This window comes from Eucalyptus grandis, chromosome 6 (assembly GCF_016545825.1).
Source record: "Eucalyptus grandis isolate ANBG69807.140 chromosome 6, ASM1654582v1, whole genome shotgun sequence".
Classification (NCBI taxonomy): domain Eukaryota; kingdom Viridiplantae; phylum Streptophyta; class Magnoliopsida; order Myrtales; family Myrtaceae; genus Eucalyptus; species Eucalyptus grandis.
In genome coordinates, this window is record NC_052617.1 from 39,186,129 (window position 1) to 39,209,623 (window position 23,495).

At 41.6% G+C, this 23,495-nt stretch overlaps 2 protein-coding genes, 1 long non-coding RNA gene and 1 pseudogene across 3 annotated transcripts; 2 read left to right on the top strand and 2 right to left on the bottom strand.

Moving 5' to 3' along the window:
* Positions 1-11,192: 11,192 nt before the first annotated feature.
* On the top strand, positions 11,193-14,270 carry LOC120294465 (ribosome biogenesis protein NSA2 homolog). The gene is made up of 9 exons (XM_039314555.1): positions 11,193-11,267; positions 11,610-11,732; positions 11,859-11,926; positions 12,710-12,818; positions 12,900-12,968; positions 13,102-13,159; positions 13,601-13,836; positions 13,939-13,990; positions 14,080-14,270. Exons 1-9 carry the CDS (start codon positions 11,193-11,195, stop codon positions 14,145-14,147), a joined length of 858 nt encoding a protein of 285 aa, XP_039170489.1. The 3' UTR covers positions 14,148-14,270.
* Positions 14,271-15,362: 1,092 nt separating this feature from the next.
* Positions 15,363-17,416, bottom strand: LOC120294656 (annotated as a pseudogene).
* A 2,175-nt stretch (positions 17,417-19,591) lies between these two features.
* LOC104447932 (syntaxin-23) lies at positions 19,592-21,600 on the top strand. The gene is given in 5 exon segments (XM_039315590.1): positions 19,592-19,928; positions 19,930-20,049; positions 20,486-20,579; positions 20,777-20,916; positions 21,229-21,600. Coding segments are annotated over 5 exon segments (582 nt in total). The 5' UTR covers positions 19,592-19,863; the 3' UTR covers positions 21,392-21,600.
* A 171-nt stretch (positions 21,601-21,771) lies between these two features.
* LOC108959953 lies at positions 21,772-22,515 on the bottom strand. The gene is made up of 2 exons (XR_001987595.2): positions 22,362-22,515; positions 21,772-22,272 (listed from the first exon to the last, which is right to left on the bottom strand). It is a non-coding gene; the product is annotated as an uncharacterized LOC108959953 (long non-coding RNA).
* Positions 22,516-23,495: the final 980 nt, after the last annotated feature.

Here is a 23,495-nt window from a genome sequence, read left to right on the forward strand (position 1 = left end):
AAAACCGATTTTTTTATTTTTTATTTTTTGGGTCCAAATCGAGAGGAAGGAGATGATGAAGATAGAGAGAGGGGAAAATAAATAAATAAAGAAAATTGGGGAAAGAAAAGAATGTGATTCAGTTACTGAGGAATTTGCCAGAACTTTCTTTTTTTTTAATTTTTTTTTTTATTTCGTGCCTTTATTTTTATTTTATTTTTTTCCTTTTATCTCGTCTCTGCCGTAGTGGGGAAAATAAAAATTTGCCCCACATCTGTCCCTTGCTCACTCGCTCCCTCGTTGTCGGAGCACGAAATCTTCGACCAGGTCTACTTCCGGCTAACGCGCGTAATTACAGCTCATACGGATTAATGTTAATTGCATCGTACACTAACAATAAAATGAGTCGGTACATGTAATGGTCTTCACAATTTGTTAAGCAATTTAATTACCCGCCTAGTGAAAACACATTTTTCTTCCCTCTTTCAAGCCCTTAATTTCACAGAATAATATGTTGTTGCTGAAATTTGAAAAAATTTAAATCTCATATCAGGTCATAATATATAATTGGTATGAATTGCCTGAATAAAAAAAATGGTAAAAGTATAGATATCACAATTTAATATTAGAGTCGTGTCAAGTAAAAGCCTTGGATTGTGATGGGTTGGTACCGAGTTGTCTGACCCTTCTTTTGTGTGGCCTAAATTTGGTCCAGTAAATGTACAATTCACCGCCGCTTGCTTGGGAGTGGAAAGGAAGGGCATTTTTGTCATTGTGTGTTGTCAGGGAGAGAGCTTTCGCATGGAGATGTTAAGGCAGGTGGGCGGTGAATTATCATGTTTATTCTAACCGTTCGTGAATTTTAATGTTATTGTTTAATGGCGACAGATCGATCACGATGGCTGCTGGTGCTTGTGGATTTCATCGACGGGAGCAACTTCCAAATTCCTCCCGATCCGGCGCCCGTGGAGGTTCTCGCCGACAGGAGAATCTTGTCAGCATACTTTACTAATTTCCACCTTTGTGAGACTTGGACGGACCACCCTGCAACAATATTCGAGAGTTTTCTTTTTTATGGTCTTATAGGGTGCATGGATTTGTTTTACATTCTTTTTTGTTCTGGGAACGAAACGAAAAAAAGTATTTACATTAGGAAAGCTCCTGTAAAACAGTTTTGAAGCAAAAACACGCGTTTAGTAACGTTTGGTCAGGAATAAAAATGAACAAACACGTTTGGTAAATTTTATTATTTTTTTGTTTCTTTTAATTTTTTAAACATTTTTTTTTTTTTTATTTTTCCTTTCTTTTTATTTTTTTCTTTCTTCTGGTCGGTCAGAGCCTCCGGCGACGGCCGACGAGGCGGACCTCGCCCACCACGGCGAGGCTCGCCGCCCACGGCGAGGCCGAGCCGGGCCGTGGTTGGGCGAGGCTCGGCCGCCCGCGCCGACGACGTTGAGCCTCGACGGTCGCCGGCCATGGCCGAGGCGACGGCAAGCCAAAATGAAAAAGAAGAAAAAAAGAAGAAAAGAAGAAGAGAGAGAAGAGTGATTTTTGTTCTTTTGTTCCTTCCGAGAAGTGTTTCTTTCAGGAGAAACAACTTTTTTGTTTCTTTTTTACATTCTATTTCGTTAAGAAACAAAAAAACAAAAAATGTAAACGCAACCAAACGCGTTTTTATTCATTTTTTGTTCCAGGGAACACTTTCCATACAGTAGTGTCATAGGAAACACTTTTTGGAGTGTTTCCATGCACGCCCATAATAATTCTCATCTATGAGATGGGTTGATTTTGATTCGATCGATCTTCTTGCATACCTCATTGCGTAGGAGTCGTTTTCATTAGTAAAATCTCCAGCATCCATTAGATTGGATAAGGATTAAAAAAGCTAAGTTCGGTTCAAATTCGATTTTTCGGATACAAACGGGAACCTATTTTATGCTGCAGAATATGAAAAATTACAAATATTCCAATATTTTCCTCCCTCTCTCCACCCCTTTCTCCTTTTAGTTTGTCCTATTTTACTAGGCTCTTTAGCGGAGAATCTTCACGAAAGCTTTAAAATTTTGGGGATGTTCCGATTTGAGATGAGCGAAACAAGTCGTTGCCTATCAATGGAGGCAACTATGACAATTGCATTACAAGGACGCCAAGAGTTCTATTAAAAATAAATCCATGTTGGTCATGTAGTAGTTAATAAGAGTGTGTGTGAATGTGAATCTCATAGGTTTGGAATAGTGATCAAAATACAAATTTATATAGGGGTGAGGTACACAACTTATGATCATATTTTTTGCGGAGGATATGAGATTGCAAGATTATGACAAAATATAAAAGCCAGTACTATAGATGGTGCCCATTATTTGCACTCCTTAAAGGAGTTAATCTAAGTTTGTCGATGTGATTTGACGTAGAAGTGTAATAGATATTTAATTTCGCTGTCATCATTGCAAAAAAGGTGAAAACACCCATAATGTGTTCGATCACTTGATCAAATTCAAATCAGCGTCCTGCCCATCTACTTAATTTACGGATTAATTATGCGATAACCCGCCGTAGGGATTAAGTAAAAAAAAAAAAAGACGTCCTAAATGATTGTCAGGTAATATTTCTTTTTAACTTGAATTCGGGGGAGATCGAGAGGTCGACAACTAGTTTTACCAGTCAAAAGAAGAGGTCGACGCCCGTAAGACGAGTGGGACCCAATGGGCACGCATCAACTTTTGGTTGGATTGCAGTGCTGTGTAGACCCAACGGAGAAAGGGGGGACAAGGTGAAAAAAAGGGGGACGATAAAGGCAAAATTTATGAATGATCGCGCTCCCCTCTTTTCATCCCCCGTCGTTCCAGCCTCAATTTTGGGCACGTCTCCCGGATATTTTTCGTGCTCCCCACCACGTAATTATCACTCTGGGAAGCCTCGTCGCATTGAGAATATTTGTGCGGTTTGGACATGCTCCTCGAAAACAAATTATCCGACCAATCATAGATGACAATTCACTTATGAAATTTTCAATTTTTTTTATTTAATTATAAAATTTTGCTTAAAATTCCAATATAACTCTTTCGGTTGACCTTCACCAACCATCACCAACATGTCCTACTCGACACATAGCAACATCGGCAATTTTCATCGAAAATTGGTTGAAAATGATTGCATTGCCAATTTAGTAATGAACGTTTGTTTGAAATTCTAATGTAATCGTTTTGTTCAATTTATACTAATTCATCAACCGCTATATGTGGCACACTGCGACATTGGCGATTTCCATTGAAAAGTGGTGGAAGATGATTACATTGGAATTTCATAAAAATATCTATAATTAAATCGACTAAATTTATATTCACATAATAAGTTTAGGACTAATAGAATAATTTTCCTTACTTATTAAGTTTCGGGTGAAAACGAAATGATACTCTCTCTAAATAATTAAGGCAAGGTTATATAACTTTCTTCTCTTTCTTTCTTTTTTTTTCCCTTTTTGGGTGCATGTTGATTCACCCAACGAATTGATCTTTGGCAGAGTGTGGAACTGATTGACGGTCGACCCCAACATATGTCACGACTAAGAGTGAGTGTTGTATAGAGAAAGCTCCAAAAAGGAAGTTTCTGAGAGACAGCCGTCGATGGAATTGATGAGAACACGACGCTCTTCCACCAATGAACTCCCGTTGCTTGCTAAAAGGCTATCTAGTGTCGACAAAAAAAAAAATTACTAAAAAAATCCTAAACTTTAATGTGTATCAATTCAATTATAAACCTTTTATTTTAGTTAATTTATCTCTAAATATTTTAATGATTTGACAATTTAATCTCAATTTTTTTTTATGATTTGAAAAACACTAATGTTGCAATTTGATCAATATCAACTGTTCTATATGATACAATCAACGCTGACTATACAATTTTTTTGCATTTTTAAAAGCCTTTTTTCCATGAATCTGAATCAATTAGAATGAACTATGTTAACCATGAGCGAATAGTTCTCGCTCATAATTTCCACTCAATGCACATTTCAACACGGGATTCAATATTGATCGTGCGTGCCAACTCATGCATTATGGACTTCGAATTAGTAGAAATGTTGTCTGCACACTTTGCCCAAATCTAGGCGAGGGTAGGATGGCGACCTTTGCATCCTCACCAGCCAAGAGTAGGAAAAAGAAAAAGAAAAAGGAAAGAAGAAAAAAATCCCAAAAAAGACTTTTAAAAATGCAAAAAAATTGTATAGTTAGCGTTGATCATGCATTGTGGATCAATTGATGTTGAACACCATGTTGAAACGTGCATCGAGTGGAAATTAGGTCCAAGGACTATTCGTTCATGGTCAAAATAGTTCATTCTGAGTGATTCAAAAATTATGGAAGGATCAATTGTTGCCTGTGGTTCCATCTTGTCCACAATAGTAGTGCAACCCTAAGCAAAACTATCTGTGGATGACTGACTTGACCAAGACGACAAAGTATGTCGTACTTTGGTGGTTCGAATTTTGAAATCCCCCGTCCAGAGAGAGAGAGAGAGAGAGCGCTTTGACATTGCTCTGAATTTACCAGGATAACTTCTAGATAGGCCCAAGGAAACTAGCTCTAGTTTAGTTACATGATAATTGAGGGGGACATCCCATGTGTTGGAAATCTTACCATAAATTTGCTCTTATATCAATGGCATAATATTCATTTGAGAAAATAAGGCTGTTACAACAAAAATAAAATACACAGGAGACAATATTGACATCACAAATACAATTATGCATCAAATTATATTGAGCTCAACAAATCTTGGTCTGGTAATGAAGCGTGGTTGAAGGTCAGCGTGGGTCGGTATTCCAATAGTAACCAATAATATATGGGCCTATCATGATACACTCTATAAATAGGTTATAGTACAATCTCTGCTCCTCATTTATGAATATATTACATTGCATCATTCACTTCAAATGAAAAAAAAATGCATGTTAATTCATTACTTCCCGACATCAATTCGGCGTGTCGAATTGAATTGGAAAACGAATTGAACCAAAAACCATTTCGATACGAACCGAATTTTCGTGTGTTTTCGATTCAATTTATATAATGAAAAATTATTTTAAAAAATTTGGTTCCATTAATCAAACCAAACTAAAAATCATCTCTTCTTAATATTGTAACTCATACAATATTTCTCATTTTTCATTAAAATTCTTTTTAATATTTTAAAAGAGAATATCGTAAGACCCATCAGATCCAAGTACACCCAAATGATTCGATTCGATTCAAAATTAATGCATACCAAATCAAAGGCGGAAATAGCTATAGCCTTGGAAAAAGGGCCCTGCAACTTCCGGAACGTGCTCGACAACCTCGTCGCTTGCGCAGCCACCGGCAGCAGCAGTGAGTCATTACTTTACAGGAAGTCGTCACATCAAGATTCATGGGGATTGGGGGATGCAATTTCAAAAAGAGGCGGTACCCAATTAACGAGCTCCAACGCTTGGTGCCACGTCGCAGACCGTTACACCTCAAACTGCAGGTTACACCAATTGCGCCCTTCCAACTTTCAACCCGGAATTCGACCTCCCGAGCTGCGGGGGGAAGGGATTCTTAAATTCTCTTTCCACCACAAAAGTCTCGTGGCGGCAAAGATGCGGACAAGCGGCGGGAGGGGACCGGTGACGAGAACCAACGGGAATATCCACGAGGGAGCCGCGCGTGGATTCCGGACAGAATTCGACGGCCAGTTAGTTCTTCACGGGGACCAAGTGGAGAAGAAAGACGACGATCCGCTTCCCCCACGTATTCGGCCGCACGTTGTCTTCCCCCACCTCGCCCCGGGCGAAATTCCGATTATGACCTCGCGCGGGCCTAAGAAATCGTGAATCGCTGTCTCGCCTTTTGACTCTTCCGGTCGCCGGCAGCGCCTCCCGTGGCCGTCTCGGTCTCGTCGTCCTTTGCATGCCTATGGTGCGATCCTGTCCCAATTAGTTAATCGAGATTTTCCCGCTATGATGTGATGGCATAAAAAGTTTTGAAAGAAGAAAAATAAGGTAATTTAACTCGTTGAAAAATTATACGTGAATGAAAAAACTTTCAGATTGCATATGATATATTGAGATCATAATTATGCGGGTAGTCGTTAATCCTAGAGTTTAAATTGTTGGATTAGAATGAGAAATTCTTTGTGCATGTAAATTGGACGTATGCTATCGCAAATTAAACTCGGATCCTTAAGTGCTCATATCCTTTTCAAGGAGATGTTCCATCCTAAGCCAAATACATTATGTCCATCCCGGTTTAAGCTTGTTAATGAGGTCATTGTTGCATCCAATTTGGGTCTTTGCACGCTTCGAAAATGTGCTAATTTTCATGGTTGTTAATTATAGGAAATAGCATCGTGAATCTCTTGGAAACTAAATCAACCACACTGAAGTATCCTTTCCTTTGTTAAGGTAAAATAATCTCAAATTTGGTCAAGTTTTTAAATTTATGCTATGCTTTCCTCATCTTTTAAGTTACATTAGTTTAGAATTCATATCAAATTAGCTGTTATATGATCATAACCGCCAATCAAAAGCAGTCAATCTTGCACTGATCGATGCTGAAAGAGAGGGATTATAAAATTCAAGGGGCTCCTTTGTCTTGCCTTTGACACAAAGTGACCTATTGATGAGTTCACATGCCACTCGTGGTCTGCCAATCTCCCACAATTAATATTTTCTTTTAGGATAATGTCCAGAAGATTACTGTAACTACTTTAATATAATCTTAATCTAATCATTTCATCAACCTCCTGCAAACCTCTTTGTTAATTGAGGGGGAATAAGGCAGCTGAGACGTGGAATCATGGGGGTTTCAGGAACGTGCGCCGTTAGGCTCTCGTTCAAATTAATTTTATGCTAGCTGTAGTGCGTTGGGTTGATGTAGAAATTAAATGATCGAGATCCGTATCCTTATGCACGAACAGTCGCAAACGATTGATTTTCCACCCATTTACGAAAATAAAATACGGACATTAATTGGATATTATTATCCATCGAGGTGGTGGTTGCTTGATGGGGAAGGTGAAGGGGGAGTGCGATTGGCACTCGGGATTAAAGTAAGAAAATTTCCGGCCAAAAAGAAAAAGGTAACAGGCTTGGTATTGGAATTGGAGTGTGGCTGAACATAATTGGTCTGCCCTTTTTGTTTAATTTGAAAAATGTTAGGTTTGATGGAATATTTATTGAGCAAACCCTCTTGAAAACACCCCCAATTCAATTCATCGTATCATAGAATTCCATGCGATGTTCGATAGGAAAAAATTACCCCATTAGTTATAAATTTAATGTATGGATGCCAATTCAGGAATAAACTTTCCAATTTTGTCAATTGAGCTATGAAATCAGGAAATTTATCAATTCCAAACATATTGTATGGATCAAAGCAAAAGGATTATGATTAAATTGATATCGGTATAATCGGTAAATAAATTTTTGGTAATCATCCCATGCTAAATATTTGCTCCAAATTCCATTATATATTCATTTTGATCAATTTTTATTTGAAATCGCTAACGTAATGACATATCACGTAAGACAGCTATTTGCCGTTACATTAATAATTTTTGGCAAAAATCGATAGGAATGGCTATATTGAAATTTTGTACTAAAAATTTAAGATCAACTTAATGTTCGTGAAAAATGATAGAACCAGAAGAAAGGCAAAACCAAAATTCGGTCTATGAATAACTCTCGGTAGTTTGTACTATGGGAACAGCTAATTAGGACCTGTTGGACCAATCATTAGAGTCCCACCATCAACACTGATATTGGTAGGACCCCTGAATCTATGCTCACTATCACCTCTCAAATTATATAATCATTCGCGCCGATTTCGATTAACAAATTATTTCAAATAACATTAATGCTTGGCGGTGCAAAAGGAAGTATTTGATTGGTCCGAAAAGCATCAGACAGGATCTGGGCCCCATGTCCGATGGCGAAGCCTTCTGTCTGCGAGCGAGGGGAGGGAGCCTTCGGTCTCAAGTGGGGGTCGAGGTCCCTTTTTATCCTAGAATGATGCAATTTTCCCAACTGGTGAGGCTTCTGATTTTTTGTCATTTTCCGTTTGATCTTGTAAAGATGTAACTCTTTTGTTATTAAAATCGATAGATTGATTCTTGGGGAGAACAGAGAGTTTGGTAAATTATGTTTTAATAGTGGGATATCGAGTCACGAAACTACAATGTTACATTTTTTTGGATTGGCTTTTAGAAATACCCCTAGATTCACAACCGTTAATTTGAAAAGAATCCGTATTTACATAATATGTTTATAACTTTTTATGGTAATTTTCATGATGAATAGTTCAATGAGAAAAGCATAGGAGTTAAATTGTTAACGTCAATTGTGGAGAACTCAAAACCCTAGGTGAAGCACAAAACACGTAGACAACAAAATTTCTTATTAAGTTCACTGTTGGTGTAAAGAATGACTTGCACATTTACTGTTAGATAATTGACATGTGGAAGAATTTGACTAAGAAAACTCTTAATACACATGTCACTCATTCAAGGATAAGCGCGGGCGCACTTTTTTATATGGGGCGGTGAACCTGATGGTAATCCGAAAAGCTAACTTTTCTTTTGTTGCCCACTTGAAGATGGATAAGGAGGAAAATGGATGTCGACGTTCTATAAAGCTCAGAAGATGACAACCATGCTAAGTTTGCACCACACTCTTTCTAACGAGCATAAGTATTCAGGGAAACTCAACTAAGCACTAACTTCCAAAACGGCATGTAAGCCAAGAGTGTCTGGTTTGAACACTCATTTTCCAATTCACCTTCTAGCATTTCTATATATGTCACGCTCACGCATCAACTTGGTTCATTCCTAACGTGATTTCCATCAATATTCAGCAGCTATACCCTAGGTTGGGAAATCTAGTGGAGCAACTTTATATTGCTAATTCTGGAACTCGACCCGATTTTGGATGTTAAACCTTTTAGGGGGTAATTGGACCACATCTAGCTACTTCAAATAGACTAAAAGATCCTACGCTTTATGAGAATTTACACACAAACCCTAGAACCCTAGCACTACATATGGTTAGAGAGATTTGGAGGAGAAAAGGGGATTTTGAGGAGGGGTTTGAACTTACTCGATTTGGTCGGTTTAGTAGAAGGAGAAAGTAAGGGCTCGGAGAGATTTTTCTGTTTCATTCAATGCTGACGAATGACATGGGGAAAAGTTATATTTAAGTTCCTATGTATGGCGGGACCACGAAGGAGCTGCATGACCGGCGAGCCTTCATTGAAGCCTAAGCACGTTTAGCCACATAGGCGAACAGCAACCCAATTGAACTGCAATCAACAGGCTGTATAGCTAGCTTCACGTGCGAGGACCCGGCCTTCTTTATCATCTGAGCTTACAGTTGTACCTGCAACATACAGCATCAAATACATTCCCCACGAGCCATGCAGGCCTTGATGCAGGCCCTTGCACATTGCTCAATCACCCCTTCTCCGTAGACACGACCCTCTCGATCCTATCAAGATAAAACTTTGTTCTTTTGCTATTATTGGCTTTTCGGGCTTTCAGTTTCGTTTTCTGGAAGATTTGGATAATTGAGAACCGATAAGCGCAACACAGAGAGAGAGAGAGAGAGAGAGAGAGAGAGAGAGAGCGAGAGACCCTACACTTCATGGCACCTGTCCATATCTTTGTGCCGATCGAGCCGCAAAGGAACAAGGTGAAGATGTGTGGCCTCCTTCTCCTGCTTTCGTTCTATCCAATGGAGCGCAAAAGCTTTGCAATGGCTCTGGCTCTGGGGTCCTTGTCATCGAACCACATCCGCACATGGGGAGGTCTCCATCTTGGTGCTTTCACTTATGACTGATTTGATCACCTTGTCTGTACAATTGATGGGTATGGGGTTTTGATCTTTTCACATACAGAAACTAGAAACTAGAAAGAAGAAAAGGGAATTTGGAGTACTGAACATTCCTGGGTTTAGAAGCTTCAAGACATGTGATGATGGAATGAGAACCACTAAAGTAATAGGAAAAGTTCTCTGTTGGGAGATTTCTGTTTTCGATTAGGTAGTGGTGGCAGACCTGGAAGTTTCAAATTGATTTTTACGGAAAATCCCAATATTTTTGGGGTTGTGCCTGAGCTGGTCTGATATGGTATGGCTACTTATAGGCAAAGTTTCAAGGATCTAATCAATGTCCAAAATATCAATCTATTCATAACAGAAATTAACCTTTTTTCCGAAATTAAAATATATTATATATATATATTTATATATATATATATATACACATGTATATATGTATATACATGTATATATACATGTGTATTTGGATGGGGTTGAAGACTACCTCAAGATTAGAGTACAATTGCTAGAATTTAAATGGCTTTTCATTTACCTTAAGAGTACTTCTGATCAACTACTGGGATTCGCCCCAGAGAGTTCAAATCCCCACCTTCTCAGGGGAGGATGGGGTGGGGACGCGTAAGTTTCAGGAGTGGGTTTCGAGTAGAGTAAGAATAGAGTAGGACTAAAAAAAAAAAAAAAAAAGAGTACTTATGATCTGAGGGTGGCAATGAAATCTAATAACTAATTGGTGGTGAAGCGTGTTTTGGGTACCGATCAAGGCTCATGGGCCTGACGAAACATGAGAGAAGATTGTAGAAGAGCTCTGGTCTGGCTTAGGGGTTTAAAATTAGCTCATTGCTCTCGCAAAACCAATCAATTTATAGACGAGATTGCCAAAACCTATCAGAAAGAAGGCCCTCCTTTCTAATTGGCTGCTTAAACACGAGCTCTCTTATGAAATATTTTATGTTCAGAAACCCATTAACTATCTTCTAATAGCGTTCATCATCGAACGAAGAAAGCATTTTCGACAAAAAGGAAAAGTTCCACTAGACTCTAATATATAATGCTTGGTATCAAGGGCGGCATTTACAAAAATGTGGATTTCGCCTTGAAATTGTGAACAAATTTTGGTTTGGGGTGATAAAGTACGAGGACCACAACTGAACATCGGCAATGATACACGGACCATTCCTCTAACTTCCCTAATTATAAATATATGAAGAGAAATACTGCTCGACTAGAACAGCGAGCCGTAGGATACAAGTATTTTCAAGCTCGAGCTCGACTCGAATTCCCAAATAATGGAACCGAGTATGGATTCTGCACAAGCCAGGCTCGAGCAGCTTGGCTCAATGATTAATCGATTCTTACAGATAGGATGGATTCTGACGTGAGGGCTTTCGCAGATTGTGGGCCGGGCCATCTTCTGTCGGACCTCGGCCCATTGCAAGATGTTTGAATCCACAGAAAAACAGGGAGAAGTGGGAGTTTTCGAGGGAAAAGTTTTCTTTAACTCCACCGCACCGACTCAGCTCCTTCACAACCGACCTATACATGAAAAAACCAGACTCGACCACCTTTCACTGCATAGACCCTCCACAATATCAGAGGTTCTTCGATTCGAACGCATCGCGAGATCACGTCGGATACGTAAACTCACCACGGTGCGTGCGCTGCTCAATCTCTCTCTCTCTCTCAGTAGAAGTTTCGGGCGAATCGCTAGAATGGCTTTAAATCAATGCTTACTGGTTGGCTTCGTTGCTTTCGGTTTTGACGTTTCTTCTTCAATCTTCAGCCGCAGGGAGATTACATAGAGCTCCACAGGAAGAGACATGGGTATCGCCATGATCACTTCGAGCGGAAACGCAAGAGGAAGCTCGGGAAGTCCACGAGAGATCCGAAAAAGCCCAGAAGGTCGGTTCCTTTTCCTTGTTAACGTGAACAGCTTTGTGTTTTTTTTTTATCTTTTCTCTTCTCGTTTGGGGTTTCACTGTGAGCTCAAGTTCTTTTTTCTGTTGGGTCTGTTTCTCCGGATGTTTCGCAGACTTTGGGCATTAAGGGTAAGATGTTCGCCAAGAAACGGTATGCAGAGAAGGCTCTAATGAAGAAAACGTGAGTTTTTTTGGTGATTTTTGTTGTCAGGAGTAGCTTATTTCTTGATTTTAATCGGAAGAAGTTGTGGTTTATCCTACATCAGTTGTGCAAGGAGCATATGGTGAGTTTATGAGTGTGAGGGAAAACTTCATCGCTTAGCTAGCTTTTGGAGTAAGAGAGGCCTAAGACCATCCAATACTGATATCAAAATCTAGTTACTAACAAGTCTAGACCCAACAATTACTAGAATTATTGCTGCCTCCAACCTAAGCTCAATGTGTGAGGCGGAGATTGTTAAGATTTATCTCATATCGGTTATAGAAAGGACAGGTGGTCAATTTATATGTGTAAGGAAAAGCTTTACCCTTGAGCTAGCTTTTGATGTGAGAGAGGTCCAAGACCATCCAACAGAATACACTCCTTCATTATAGTTATCAAATTTCAGAATATTGTCATCTAGTCCCAGCTAAACTCACAAAAGCCATATTGCCTCTTACATAAAAATATAGCAAAACAAACACTTTTTTTTTTTTTAGGGAAACATAAAGTTTAGGCAGATGCAGTCCGGTTAGCGACCGAAGCAAAGGAAGCATGGGAGTTTTTTTTTTTCATCGACTGGTAATTAAGTCATCGTGATCTCAATCTTCCATTTGGGATGTGTTGAATATATGAGGTCCTGGTACTCTGATTACCTATTCTAGAAATACTAAATTATTTTGCTAAGTGTAGGTCGATTTTCAAGAAGTAAGAGCTATCTTCATAGGCCATACAGTAAAAAGAGTGCTTCATGTGTTGGGACAGGTTGAATATGCACGAGGAGTCATCATCTAGGCGCAAGGCGGATGATGATGTTAGTGAAGGAGCTGTTCCTGCTTATCTGCTGGACCGTGAAACCACCACCCGAGCTAAAGTATGCTTAGTCAAATATCGATGGATGTGATTTTTTGAATATCACTGAGTGTTTCCGAATCTGACATTTTGGCACATCCAGGTGCTTAGCAACTCTATTAAGCAGAAAAGGAAGGAGAAAGCTGGAAAGTGGGAAGTGCCTTTACCGAAGGTAAGCTCATCCCTCATCATCTGGTAATATCAATTGTCATTGCACTTGGTAAATAACCAGTTGCCCGATTTCGTTTTGTGATGACTTATTTGAAATCTTTTTGACTATTCATTTCATTTGTAATCCTCCTCAGGTAAGGCCTGTTGCTGAAGATGAAATGTTCAAAGTGGTCAAATCTGGCAAAAGGAAAAGTAAGTCAAGATAGGTTACCATCGGTTTCGTGTTCTTGTTTATTCCCTTTGTTTTTGTTGCTCTTGCTGCTTTATTCTCGAGTATGTGGTGTCTGGGGGTGGCCGGAGTTTGATTGCTTTGGCAACATCATGCTTAGTTTACAAATAGACTATGAGTTATCACTATCCTTTTCCCCTGGCGAATCTAATTTTTAGATCGAGACGTGGTAAAACGCATGTTGTGGAGTCGGGATTCAGAGAAGATGCTAACTCAGGCTTGCTTGCTGTAATATCTGAGAATCTTGCTCGAGGAGCTTATCCTCGTTGTACTTGCTGAAGCAACTGAATGTAGTCGCTTCGTCCGCGTCTGGGCCATCTATGCAAAAATGAATCAAGGGTGGATCAAAGTTTGCTCTGAATTTTGAAAGGCTACTGAACTTCCTGTTGCTTCCCTTCTTTCAGCCAAGCAATGGAAGAGGATGGTCACGAAGGCCACATTCGTCGGACCAGGTTTCACAAGGAAGCCCCCTAAGTACGAGCGGTTCATTCGGCCATCAGGACTCCGGTTCAACAAAGCTCACGTCACGCATCCGGAGCTCAAGTGCACCTTCAATCTGGAGATCATTGGAGTGAAGAAAAATCCAAACGGTCAGATGTACACCTCCCTGGGTGTCCTGACCAAGGGAACCGTCATTGAGGTAAGGCTTTGAATAGACATTACTTCAGATGAAGGAAACCACCAGAATTTTTTCTATGAAAGGTGCCTGCTTTACCTATTCATCTCTCTCTAAATATGACAGGTTAACGTAAGTGAATTGGGTCTCGTCACACCAGCTGGGAAGGTCGTGTGGGGTAAGCTTTTGAGCTTAAAAGTGAAGTTGAAAACCACCTTGCCTCTTCCAGTCGTTATTTAAATTGTGTAATTGTTGGTTGGTGAATGGGAAAATATGCACAAGTGACCAATGATCCAGAGAATGACGGATGCGTGAACGCGGTTCTACTCGTCTAAGCATGTAACAGTTGCCGTCCGTCCAGCCTCTGTAATACATGCTGTGCCGGCATACCTTTGATTTTCAGTTGTTTAACTTCTGTGCAGTAGCTAAAGGCGCGTTTGGTTGTGTTTCGTTTAAAAATTGTTAGGGAATAGAAATAGAAAAAAATATTTCTGTTGGGGAACAATTTTTGAACAAAATACGCGTTTGGTAAACTTGTTCCGAGAATAAAAAATAAACAGAAACATGTTTGGTAAATTTGGATGATTTATTTATTTATTTTATTTTTTCTATTTTTTTCTTATTTTTCCTTTTTTTCTTTTTTTCTTTTTCATTTTTTTTTTCTTCTTTTGGTGGCGCCGGGCCGACGAGGGCCGAGCTCGCCCGGCGGCGAGGCGCGGCTCGCCGGCCACCGCCGGGCGAGGCCGAGGCTTGCCGCCGGGCGAGCTCGGCCGCGGCTCGCCGGGGCGAGCTCGAGGCGGATTTGGGCGAGATCGAGCTCGCCAGCCGGCGCGAGGTCGGCCTCGCCCGGCTACGGCGAGCCTCGGCCTCGTAGGGGGACGGCGAGCGTTGGCCTCGCCGGGCCGGCGAGCCTCGCCGTGGCTGGGCGAGGCCGCCGGCCCTCGTCGGCGGTCGCCGGCCATACGAGGCCGGCGACCGCCAAAAGAAAGAAGAACAAAAAATAAGAGAAAAAAGAAAAAAAAGTGTTTCTGATTTGTGTAAAACAAGAAACACAAAATTTGTGTTTCTTGTTTGTTTACTTTTTTTTTTGTTCCTGGGAAGAAAAAGAAAAAAAGGAACAAACGCACCCAAACGCGTTTCTATTCCTTTTTTGTTCCCAGGAACAAAAACAGAAAAAGTGTTTAATACAAACAAACGGGGCCTAAGTTTTCCGGGTATTGACATCATAAAAGTGTAATCCTTTCTGGAGTGGATAGCGAAACTTTAAACATGTGACAGTGGAAGCGTAAATGAACCTGTTGCCAAAGATGGTTTGTTAGCTTCCAAGTTATAACCTTGATGAAAAAGTAGCTCCAGTTCTTGATCAAATAGAAAATCCAACTGCTGGTCATGCCAATATTGCACTTCACATGTTAAATCCGGACCCTCGGAGTCCCGAAGTTCCATGACGAGTACCACTGGTACTCCGGCATTGTCATGCCGGTGATATGGTCGGTGCATTATCCTGTTATTTGTCTTTCTTCCTCGAGGCAGGAAATTGTGATGAGAAATAACAGGAACATTCGCTGGCCTAACTACTGAAAGCTCAAGCTTTTAAGGAACAGTGATCACTATCAGTCCAGAGTTTTTGATAGATAAAACAAGCATGTCTTTAATGGGAGGCAGCAAGAAATCATGTTAAGTGCGCACACAATGCACGAGAAGAAGCAGATGCTTCAATCAAAACCCAGTCTTGAAGTTTGGTCACAACATTTCGCTGCAAACCCGGCTTTATCCAAAGATCAGCCAACAATGGTTGGCGAGCCGAGAGGTTCCATCACCTGAAGCATCCCATTTGCCAGTCGTCGAGTCAGATCCTCCACCGACACTTTCACCACATCCCTCCTCATGCCGCTCCCAACATCAGCCGCATATCGACTCGCACAATACACCCCAACTGCCGTTGCCGCCATCCCGTACACATTTGTGGTAACCAGACGCAATGGTGTGGACAGGACTGCTGCAAGAGGCCCACCAACGATCGAGACTGCCTGCCCTCCTTGCCCGATGCCCTCTGGTCCAGAACCAGGAGGCCAGTCTTGCAGTAGATGGTGAAATCCTCACAGTTGTTCTTGAACACGTTGTAGCAGCCGAAGCCGTTTTCAAGCAGATACTTTGCCCTGTGAACCACGATCTCGTCTGGATCGGCAACAGCGAGGGTGCAGGTGCCACCACGTGCCTTGGCAAGGAAGTGTGCAGGGCTCACGGAGTACTCAAATCGGTACAGGATGCCCCTGAGAGAAAGCAGTCCAGGCATGATGCGACCACCCCGTGATCATCTTCGGGAGGAGTGCAGGTTGGGCAAGGCACTCGAGACCGGGCTGGTCCAGAACTTGCTAATAAAAGGTCAAAGACAGTACCGGTTCCTACTTCTTGTCCCTGTCTCGTGAAGTGCACGACTTTATTATCGCCAATGTAAATACCTGATTCATTGAGTAGAAAGTTAGAAACCGGTGGATTTAGCTCTCACAAATAAATAGTTAGGACTTAGGACAACAGTAGCAGAACAGTAAACTCATCAAGACAAGAAGAGAGATGGCTAAATGTGGTGAAACATTGGCGTGCCTCGACTTAATAAGACGTACGGAACAATCCAAACCACATTCAGCCAATCAGTGCACAAGAGAAATATGAAGGGAAAGGAATCTCCTAAATAGAACAGAGATTTTTTGCTGCACAGTGTACATCACGATGTTAGTTGAGCATACGACATACGACCGGATCCAGTTCAATTGTGAAAAGTCCCTTTGCCAAATTATGATGGACAAGAATGTCTGCAACATACAGAGCCGTCGTTGGTAGCATAACGAATGAGGAGCAAGAATCTTAAGGTTGCACCTTACATGGCCTATCGAGTCAATCGCATTTCAATGGAGTTTCGCTCAATAATTCATACATCAAGCCAATCGCATTTTAGCGTAATGTTTCCGTGTTGTTTAACAACGCTTTCGCCATGATCACAAAGCGAATACCGATGCAATAAAGTACCACGACCCGGCTTAACTAATCCTAATCCACCTAAATTGCAAAGCCTAACAAGTCAAATCGGAAATAACTTCCTCCTCAGCTTGAGATTGAAAATTTCAGGCAACACAAAACATCGATAATCGCTACATAATCAGCATTCGGCGAAAGAACTAATCGAAGGGCCCTGAACACAGACAAGATAGACAGTACCGTGAAAAAAAGGAAGGAAAGAGAGGGCAAACCGTGATGGGCATAAATATAAGCGGTCCTCCAGGAGTAGATATGATCCCCTGGCACCAGGCTCTCCTTCTTTACTCTGCAATCAACCCACGCACGCAACCAACAAGGGGTAAACGTCTCAACCCAGAAAGCAAAAAATCAAACCGCATTCAACCCAGGCGAGATCAAGGAACATGGAGCTCGAGAGAGGAAGAAACATCGAGTCACCTGTTGGAAAGGAGACCCATCTTCGTTCTTCTTTCCCTCTCCCCTGTTTCTGTCTCTGTCTCTGTTTCTTTCTCGCCTTGCTTTTGGCTCCCTTTTCCTGCTTCTTTTTGGACGAGGGAATTGGATTCTGTTCGGGGAAAGGGGACGTTGAGGCAAAAGAAAGATGCCCGAAGTAAAAAGCGGGCGCCGTCGTGTGTCGGTGAAGTTACGTCTTGTGCCGTCGTCTCCTTCCTCGTTAAGGAAAACAGCGACGGTCGCCGAGAGGGCAGAGGAAATTCACGTGGCCTCGCCTGGTCCTGCCACGGTTTCTCCTCGGCTTTGACCTGCCAGTGCCAGCCGACCAGGCACGGCCCTTTGGGCCGGGCCCGATCCTGAGCCAGGTCAGGCCCTTTTGGGTTCGGCCTCTGCTGGTTGCCACAAGTCGAATCAGCCCAATAACTGCCACTGATCCAGTAACCGTCTGGAGCAAGAAAATGTCTTTATAATTTGGCCCCTTTCCCCCTCTCATTTTCACCATTGCTCAATCCACGCCCACTCGTTATCATTTATCACTCCCTAACGCTCTTCTTCTCTAAGACTAGTTGTCAGTTTCGTGTTATTTCCTTCACAGCGGAGAACGACAACGACGCCGCTGCCGCTTCTAATAATCCCAACTCAAGTCGGACTTCATCATGCAATCGGTGGGGCGGCCGTTTGATGTGTTCCATAGTAAGGACTTTTATGTCCCGACTCTGCCTATCATCGAGCCAAATTTGATGATGACGGGACACAACACCCTAACATTGGCCAAAAATTGGAAGGGCAGACGCTGCAAGTTAAACACTTCCTTGGACGAAACCCCCACCTCTATAGAAAACCCCAATCAACTATGGCAATCATTTCGTGGGAAAGATAAAGAGCTGATATCTAAAAGACATTTCGGCTCAAGATCAATGCCAATGGTGTGGAGAAGGTAGTTTGCACGTAATATGGCTAACCATTACTTGGCAAAAGTCCTCAAGGAGGACGTTCCAACTGAAGAGGCATCAACAAGCCATGATGTAGAGATGTGTCCATGTTGTGGGAGATATTCAAGTTAAATATCATATAATTGAAGCTTATTTAAATATGACGAGGTGAGAATCAATTAGAATTTACGTTGTCCTGATAAGAAGAACTCTTGTAACGCATGAGATATAAGAAAGAAAAATAGCCCGAGAATGTGCAAAGTCATAAAACTCACCCAATGATTTGATTATAAAGGTCGTAAACTATCTTAATACCCATATAAAAATGTTAAATTTGTTTCCTAACTAGAAGATTTGATTTTCATGTAATATAGAAAAATAAAAAATAAAGTAAAAATTATAAATAAAAAAAAATTAACGTCGATAATGATCAATCAAAATTGAGTTAGAAGAATACATTATCAAATTGTTAAAAATATAAAATTAAATTGATTAAATTTAAAAAATTTAAAACTAAATTAATATTTTGGTAACAAATTCGACTTGATCTTGTCCAAACCAGATGCTCCCGACCCCACAATTCGAATCCCCGTGAAGAACCTCGTGGGTGCGGAATTGGGGATGTCCGACGCTTGTTACTCAAGCCGTGGATGGAGACTCGAAAACAGGTTCCTTTCCTCACGCCACGCGTTGTGATGCATGGTCTTCGGCCTCTTTCCTTATCTTCTCCATAGCTGTCCTAAAGTTCTCAAGAGAAGCTCCTCCCACGTTGTTTTTCACGTCCACATATTTATTCCCAACCATTTCTCGCCCATCTGTCTACTCATCCCAAAAAAATTTAGGGCGTGCATGGAAAAGTTTCTAAGAAACGTTTCCGGCACACTTCTGTACGGAAAGTGTGCCTTAACAAAAAGGAACAGAAACGCGTTTGGTTGCGTTTTGTTCCTTTTTTTTTTTTTGTTTCTGGAACGAAATAAGAACAGAAAAAAAGAAACGAAAAAGTTGTTTCTTTGGGAAAGAAACACTTCTTGGCAAGAACAAAAGAACAAAAATCAAAAGAACAAAAAAACAAAATCGGAACAAAAGGCTTCGTGCGTGCTCGTCTCCTTCGTGCGTGCTCGTCGCTCCTCCCGTCCGCTCAAGCTTCGTTCTTCCTTTTCCGGCGTCTCTCCGATCTCTCCGGCGGCTCCCACTCGGCTGACTCTCCGGTCACTCCTCACTCCGGCGACTCGAGGTACGTTTCTGGTGCTCCTCCTTCTCCGGTCGGCGTTGCTCCCCGTTCGGCGCTCCTCCTCCGGTCAGCGTTGCTCCCCCTTCGGCGCTCCTTCTCCGGTCAGCGTTGCTCCCCCTTCGGCGCGGCAGATCTGGGATGGCTCGCTCGAGCGTTGCTCGCCCAGATCTGCCGCGCCGAAGGGGGAGCAACGCTCGCTCGAGCAGCAGCTCGAGCTCCAGCGATTCCCGATCGGAAATTTCTGATCCCGATTCCCGATCAGAAATTTCCTCAATTTCTCCGAGAACGAACGAGGCGCGGGGATTTCTCTCTCTCTCTCCTCGTACTCTCGATTTCGCCCGGTCGAGATTCCCGAGGGGTTGGGAGCGGCGCGTGGTCGGGCGGCCGCCGCGGGTGGTGGTGGTGGTGGAGGAGTAGAGGATGAGCTTCCAGGATCTCGAGGCCGGCCGCGGGCCGGGAGGGTCGAGGCGCGGGGAGCTGCTCAACGGACGCCACGCAGGCCGTCGTCTCTGGCGTCTTCCAGATCAACACCGCCGTCAACACCTTCCAGCGCCTCGTCAACACCCTCGGCACGCCCAAGGAGACCCCCGAGCTCCGCGAGAAGCTGTGAGCCTCCCCGCCCCCTTCTCCCCCTTCCTGTCCTGTCCGTTCGAAATTCTTGCGACTATTCCGGCGGCGTCCGGCGGTCGACGCCGCCGTGCCGCCGCGGCGAGAGTGTCCTGAATTGATCGTTAAATTGCTTTGGGTTCTGGAAATGTGGTGTGGCCCCGGGGGGGGAGGGGTTGGTTTGTCGGTTCGTGAGCGTGATTGCACGTGAGTTTTTGGTTGAATTTGTCGGCCGCTTGGATAGACGAGGAGTATGATGTTTTTGCGTGCGGAAATGTGTGTGGTTATGGCGCGATTCGTCATTTCAGACAGTCCTAAGCTCTGCTTTGATGATTTCGAAACCACTGTGCAAAGCCAATTCGGCATTCGTTGCCTCGTTGCCCGGCATTTCTGGCAATGCTAAAGCAGCCTTCTTGGTTTTTCTTCAAATCTGCAGGCACAAGACAAGGCTACATATTGGACAGTTGGTGAAGGATACATCGGCCAAGCTTAAACAAGCTAGCGAAACAGATCATCACGCTGGACTTAGTGTAAGTTCCCTTGATCGCTTCATCGATGGAATGAACGAATTAACGATACTTGATTGGACATCCATTGTCCTAATTATCTATTTTCATTATTGAGCAGTCAGACATCATTGGTCGGGGTGCTGGGTACCTGGGCATATAAGTGTTTGATTTCATTCTAATGTTAAGATGGAAAATTGAGTATCTTTCATTGCTTGCAGGCCAGAAAGAAGATTGCAGATGCCAAACTGGCAAAAGATTTTCAGGCGGTTCTTAAAGAGTTTCAGAAGGCTCAACGGCTTGCAGCTGAGAGAGAAACAGCATATGCACTGTTTGTTCCCCAGGCCATACTTCCTTCGAGGTAACTATTTCAGGGTGATTCAGTCTGTAAGATCTTTTGGTGTCTTCTTTTCTCTCTTTTTTCTTTTAAATTCCTATCTCCATCTAAAATGTATTGCGACTAAATAAGCGGTAGGTGTTTACATTTTTTTCCTTTAATTTTCTAATTCCATCTTAAATGTATTGCGACTAACTGACTGCAGATCGTGAACAAGTGGTAGAGTTTCTGTGCAAGAAATAGCAATTACTTTTACTCCCACTTTTCTAATGCCTTTTCCCTAGTCCTGCCACACACTACTAGTTTATATGAGCTATTTCATGTTTGTGGATGCAGCTACACATCCGGAGAGATTGATGTCAGTTCAGATACGAGTCCAGAACAGCAGGCCCTTCTAGTTGAATCCAGAAGGTTATATCTGCAAATTTTTCAAGATTTGTTTTCCCACTTTCTTATGTCAATGTGTAAAGCCTTACTGTTTGGTTCACGGATGTTTTGATCTGATGAAGCCATCAATGTAACTTGTAAGTACTGCATATGCTTTATGATGCTTTTATGGGGTTGTTCTGTATTGGCTCATCAGCACTGTGTCTTCCTTTCCTTTTAGGTTTGCTCAGCCTGATCATCTCACAAAATTTCCTCTAGTGACATGATGTCATTTGATTATAGGATATGCTAGTCTTGATAAATTCTTGTTAGCATCTAGCATAAGTGGATCTATGTTGAAAGACATCAAATTGAAATGCTGCAATTTTGATATCGAAGGAAAATACTCGTCAGTTTTTTTGTGGTAAATCATTTTTTTACTAGCTATATTGTGCAACACTTGAGATGCTTTTCAGTGCGGCAAATTTTTTAAATAATATGTGCAACACAAGCTACAGATGAGCACATACATTTTCTGTGCCTACCTAATTAACGATGCTTCAAATAAACGGAAATCCGGCCATACAATGTTTGCATGTTTTTCACGTATTAATACAATGAGCTAGCACGCAGCTTTTGCATGGTGAAAAATGCCCATCTGCATCACATGCGAAGAGGCAAATTTTAATACGTGAGAACCAATGGAGGTAACGAACTGGACTAGTCACTGGCAATGTAAGAATGCAGCTTTCCGTTCGGCAAGCTGTCATTTGTGCGACCCGCATCGCGCGAATGGTTTGAACTTGATTGCACGCAAGTTGGGAAGTCAGCAGCAACCTTTTTTGTCTGCCCTTTTCTTTGATTGAGAGTCATTCGCTTTCCTCTGTCGCTTTCGACATTGGATTCTTCACGTTTCCTTGTTACGTGGAGTTTCTTGGACCATAATCAAGCGGAAGGAATGATTTGCAAGACTCACCCAACCTAAAAACCATCGATGATGACCCATCGTAGGACCTAGAAGAGAGCTATGAGCAGATGAGTTACGAAATTCTGCAGCTAGTACTAAGTAGGGGGTGGAGGAATTTACATAAAACTAGAATAACCTTGTTAAGCAAGCAAATCAACTTCTTGAAGTCGAAGAGAAGTTGAACGTTCCAAAAGCATTCTCCGGAGATCAATGACTTCCTTGCACGACACATCCTCCGGAGGTTCTATTTAAGGGTGGTCCCTTGTCTTGCATCTTGTCTTTATCGTACAAACAGAATATGCTTCTTGCCTCTCAGCATCATCCTCTCAGCATCCACCATATAATATCATGTCTCGTTAAGACAGTCGGACTCAATTGTCGTTCACTAATCATAAACAAAATAAAATTAATGAGCATTTCATAAAAATGAGAATTCAATATCAATTTTAAACTTTATTTAAAAAAATAAAACAGAAATTTTGTCGTTTACCAAACGTGTTTCTGTTCTTTTTTATTCTGAACGTAAATTGACTGGAGTTCAAACACGTTTCTGTTTCTTTTATTCCAAGAACAGATTTTTTTTTACACTTACCAAACGCGTTCTTTTGTTCAAAACTGTTAGAAGTAAACACTTTTTTTTTTTTTACATTCGGGAACAAAAAGGAGAAATGAAACCATGCGCGCCCTTAGTCTCTATAGTAGGCCGACCGTTGTTCTCCTATTCCCTCTCTGTTAAGAAGATAAAAATAGACAGAGAATTATGGGGTTTCACGGTGATGAAGGTAGACACCACGTTAGAATTTTCGATTTTGGATAGGCTGTGGAATGAGTGAAGATGAGTTAAATGCCCACAGCTGGATTAATACGCATTATGGCACTGTCCTCAATCACAGGTTAACCTAGTTCCCCTAATTGAGGACAATGTTGTACATGCTATAATCGGTATGTTAGAAATAAGTAGGATATTTTTTTATATTAAAAATAATTTCAATATTTCTATTGATGATCTATATTTCTCATGATTGCACAAATATTTTTACATGACTTTGTATGGATAGATTGATATATATTATTTTACACGATCATATCATAAAGAAAATTCTTCAATTCTCCTTTCGCTTTATATTTAAGTTAGTATATGAAATTGATCTATTAAGTAATGTTTGAGACGTAAGTAGGCGTATGAATAAGTGATCCATATCAAAATACCCAATAAATGTTTGACACGTTGCCTTCTAATCAAACTCTATAAATGATCTCAAGGTATCCA

What these genes read in the sequence shown, in the direction of transcription:
- LOC120294465 (XM_039314555.1), top strand. Translation starts at nt 11,193, where the DNA reads ATGGATTCTGACGTGAGGGCTTTCGCAGATTGTGGGCCGGGCCATCTT. An exon ending in AAGGCTCTAATGAAGAAAAC is followed by an intron (nt 11,927 to 12,709) that starts GTGAGTTTTTTT and finishes GTGTTGGGACAG; the next exon opens with GTTGAATATGCACGAGGAGT. An exon ending in AGCTGGGAAGGTCGTGTGGG is followed by an intron (nt 13,991 to 14,079) that starts GTAAGCTTTTGA and finishes GTTGGTGAATGG; the next exon opens with GAAAATATGCACAAGTGACC.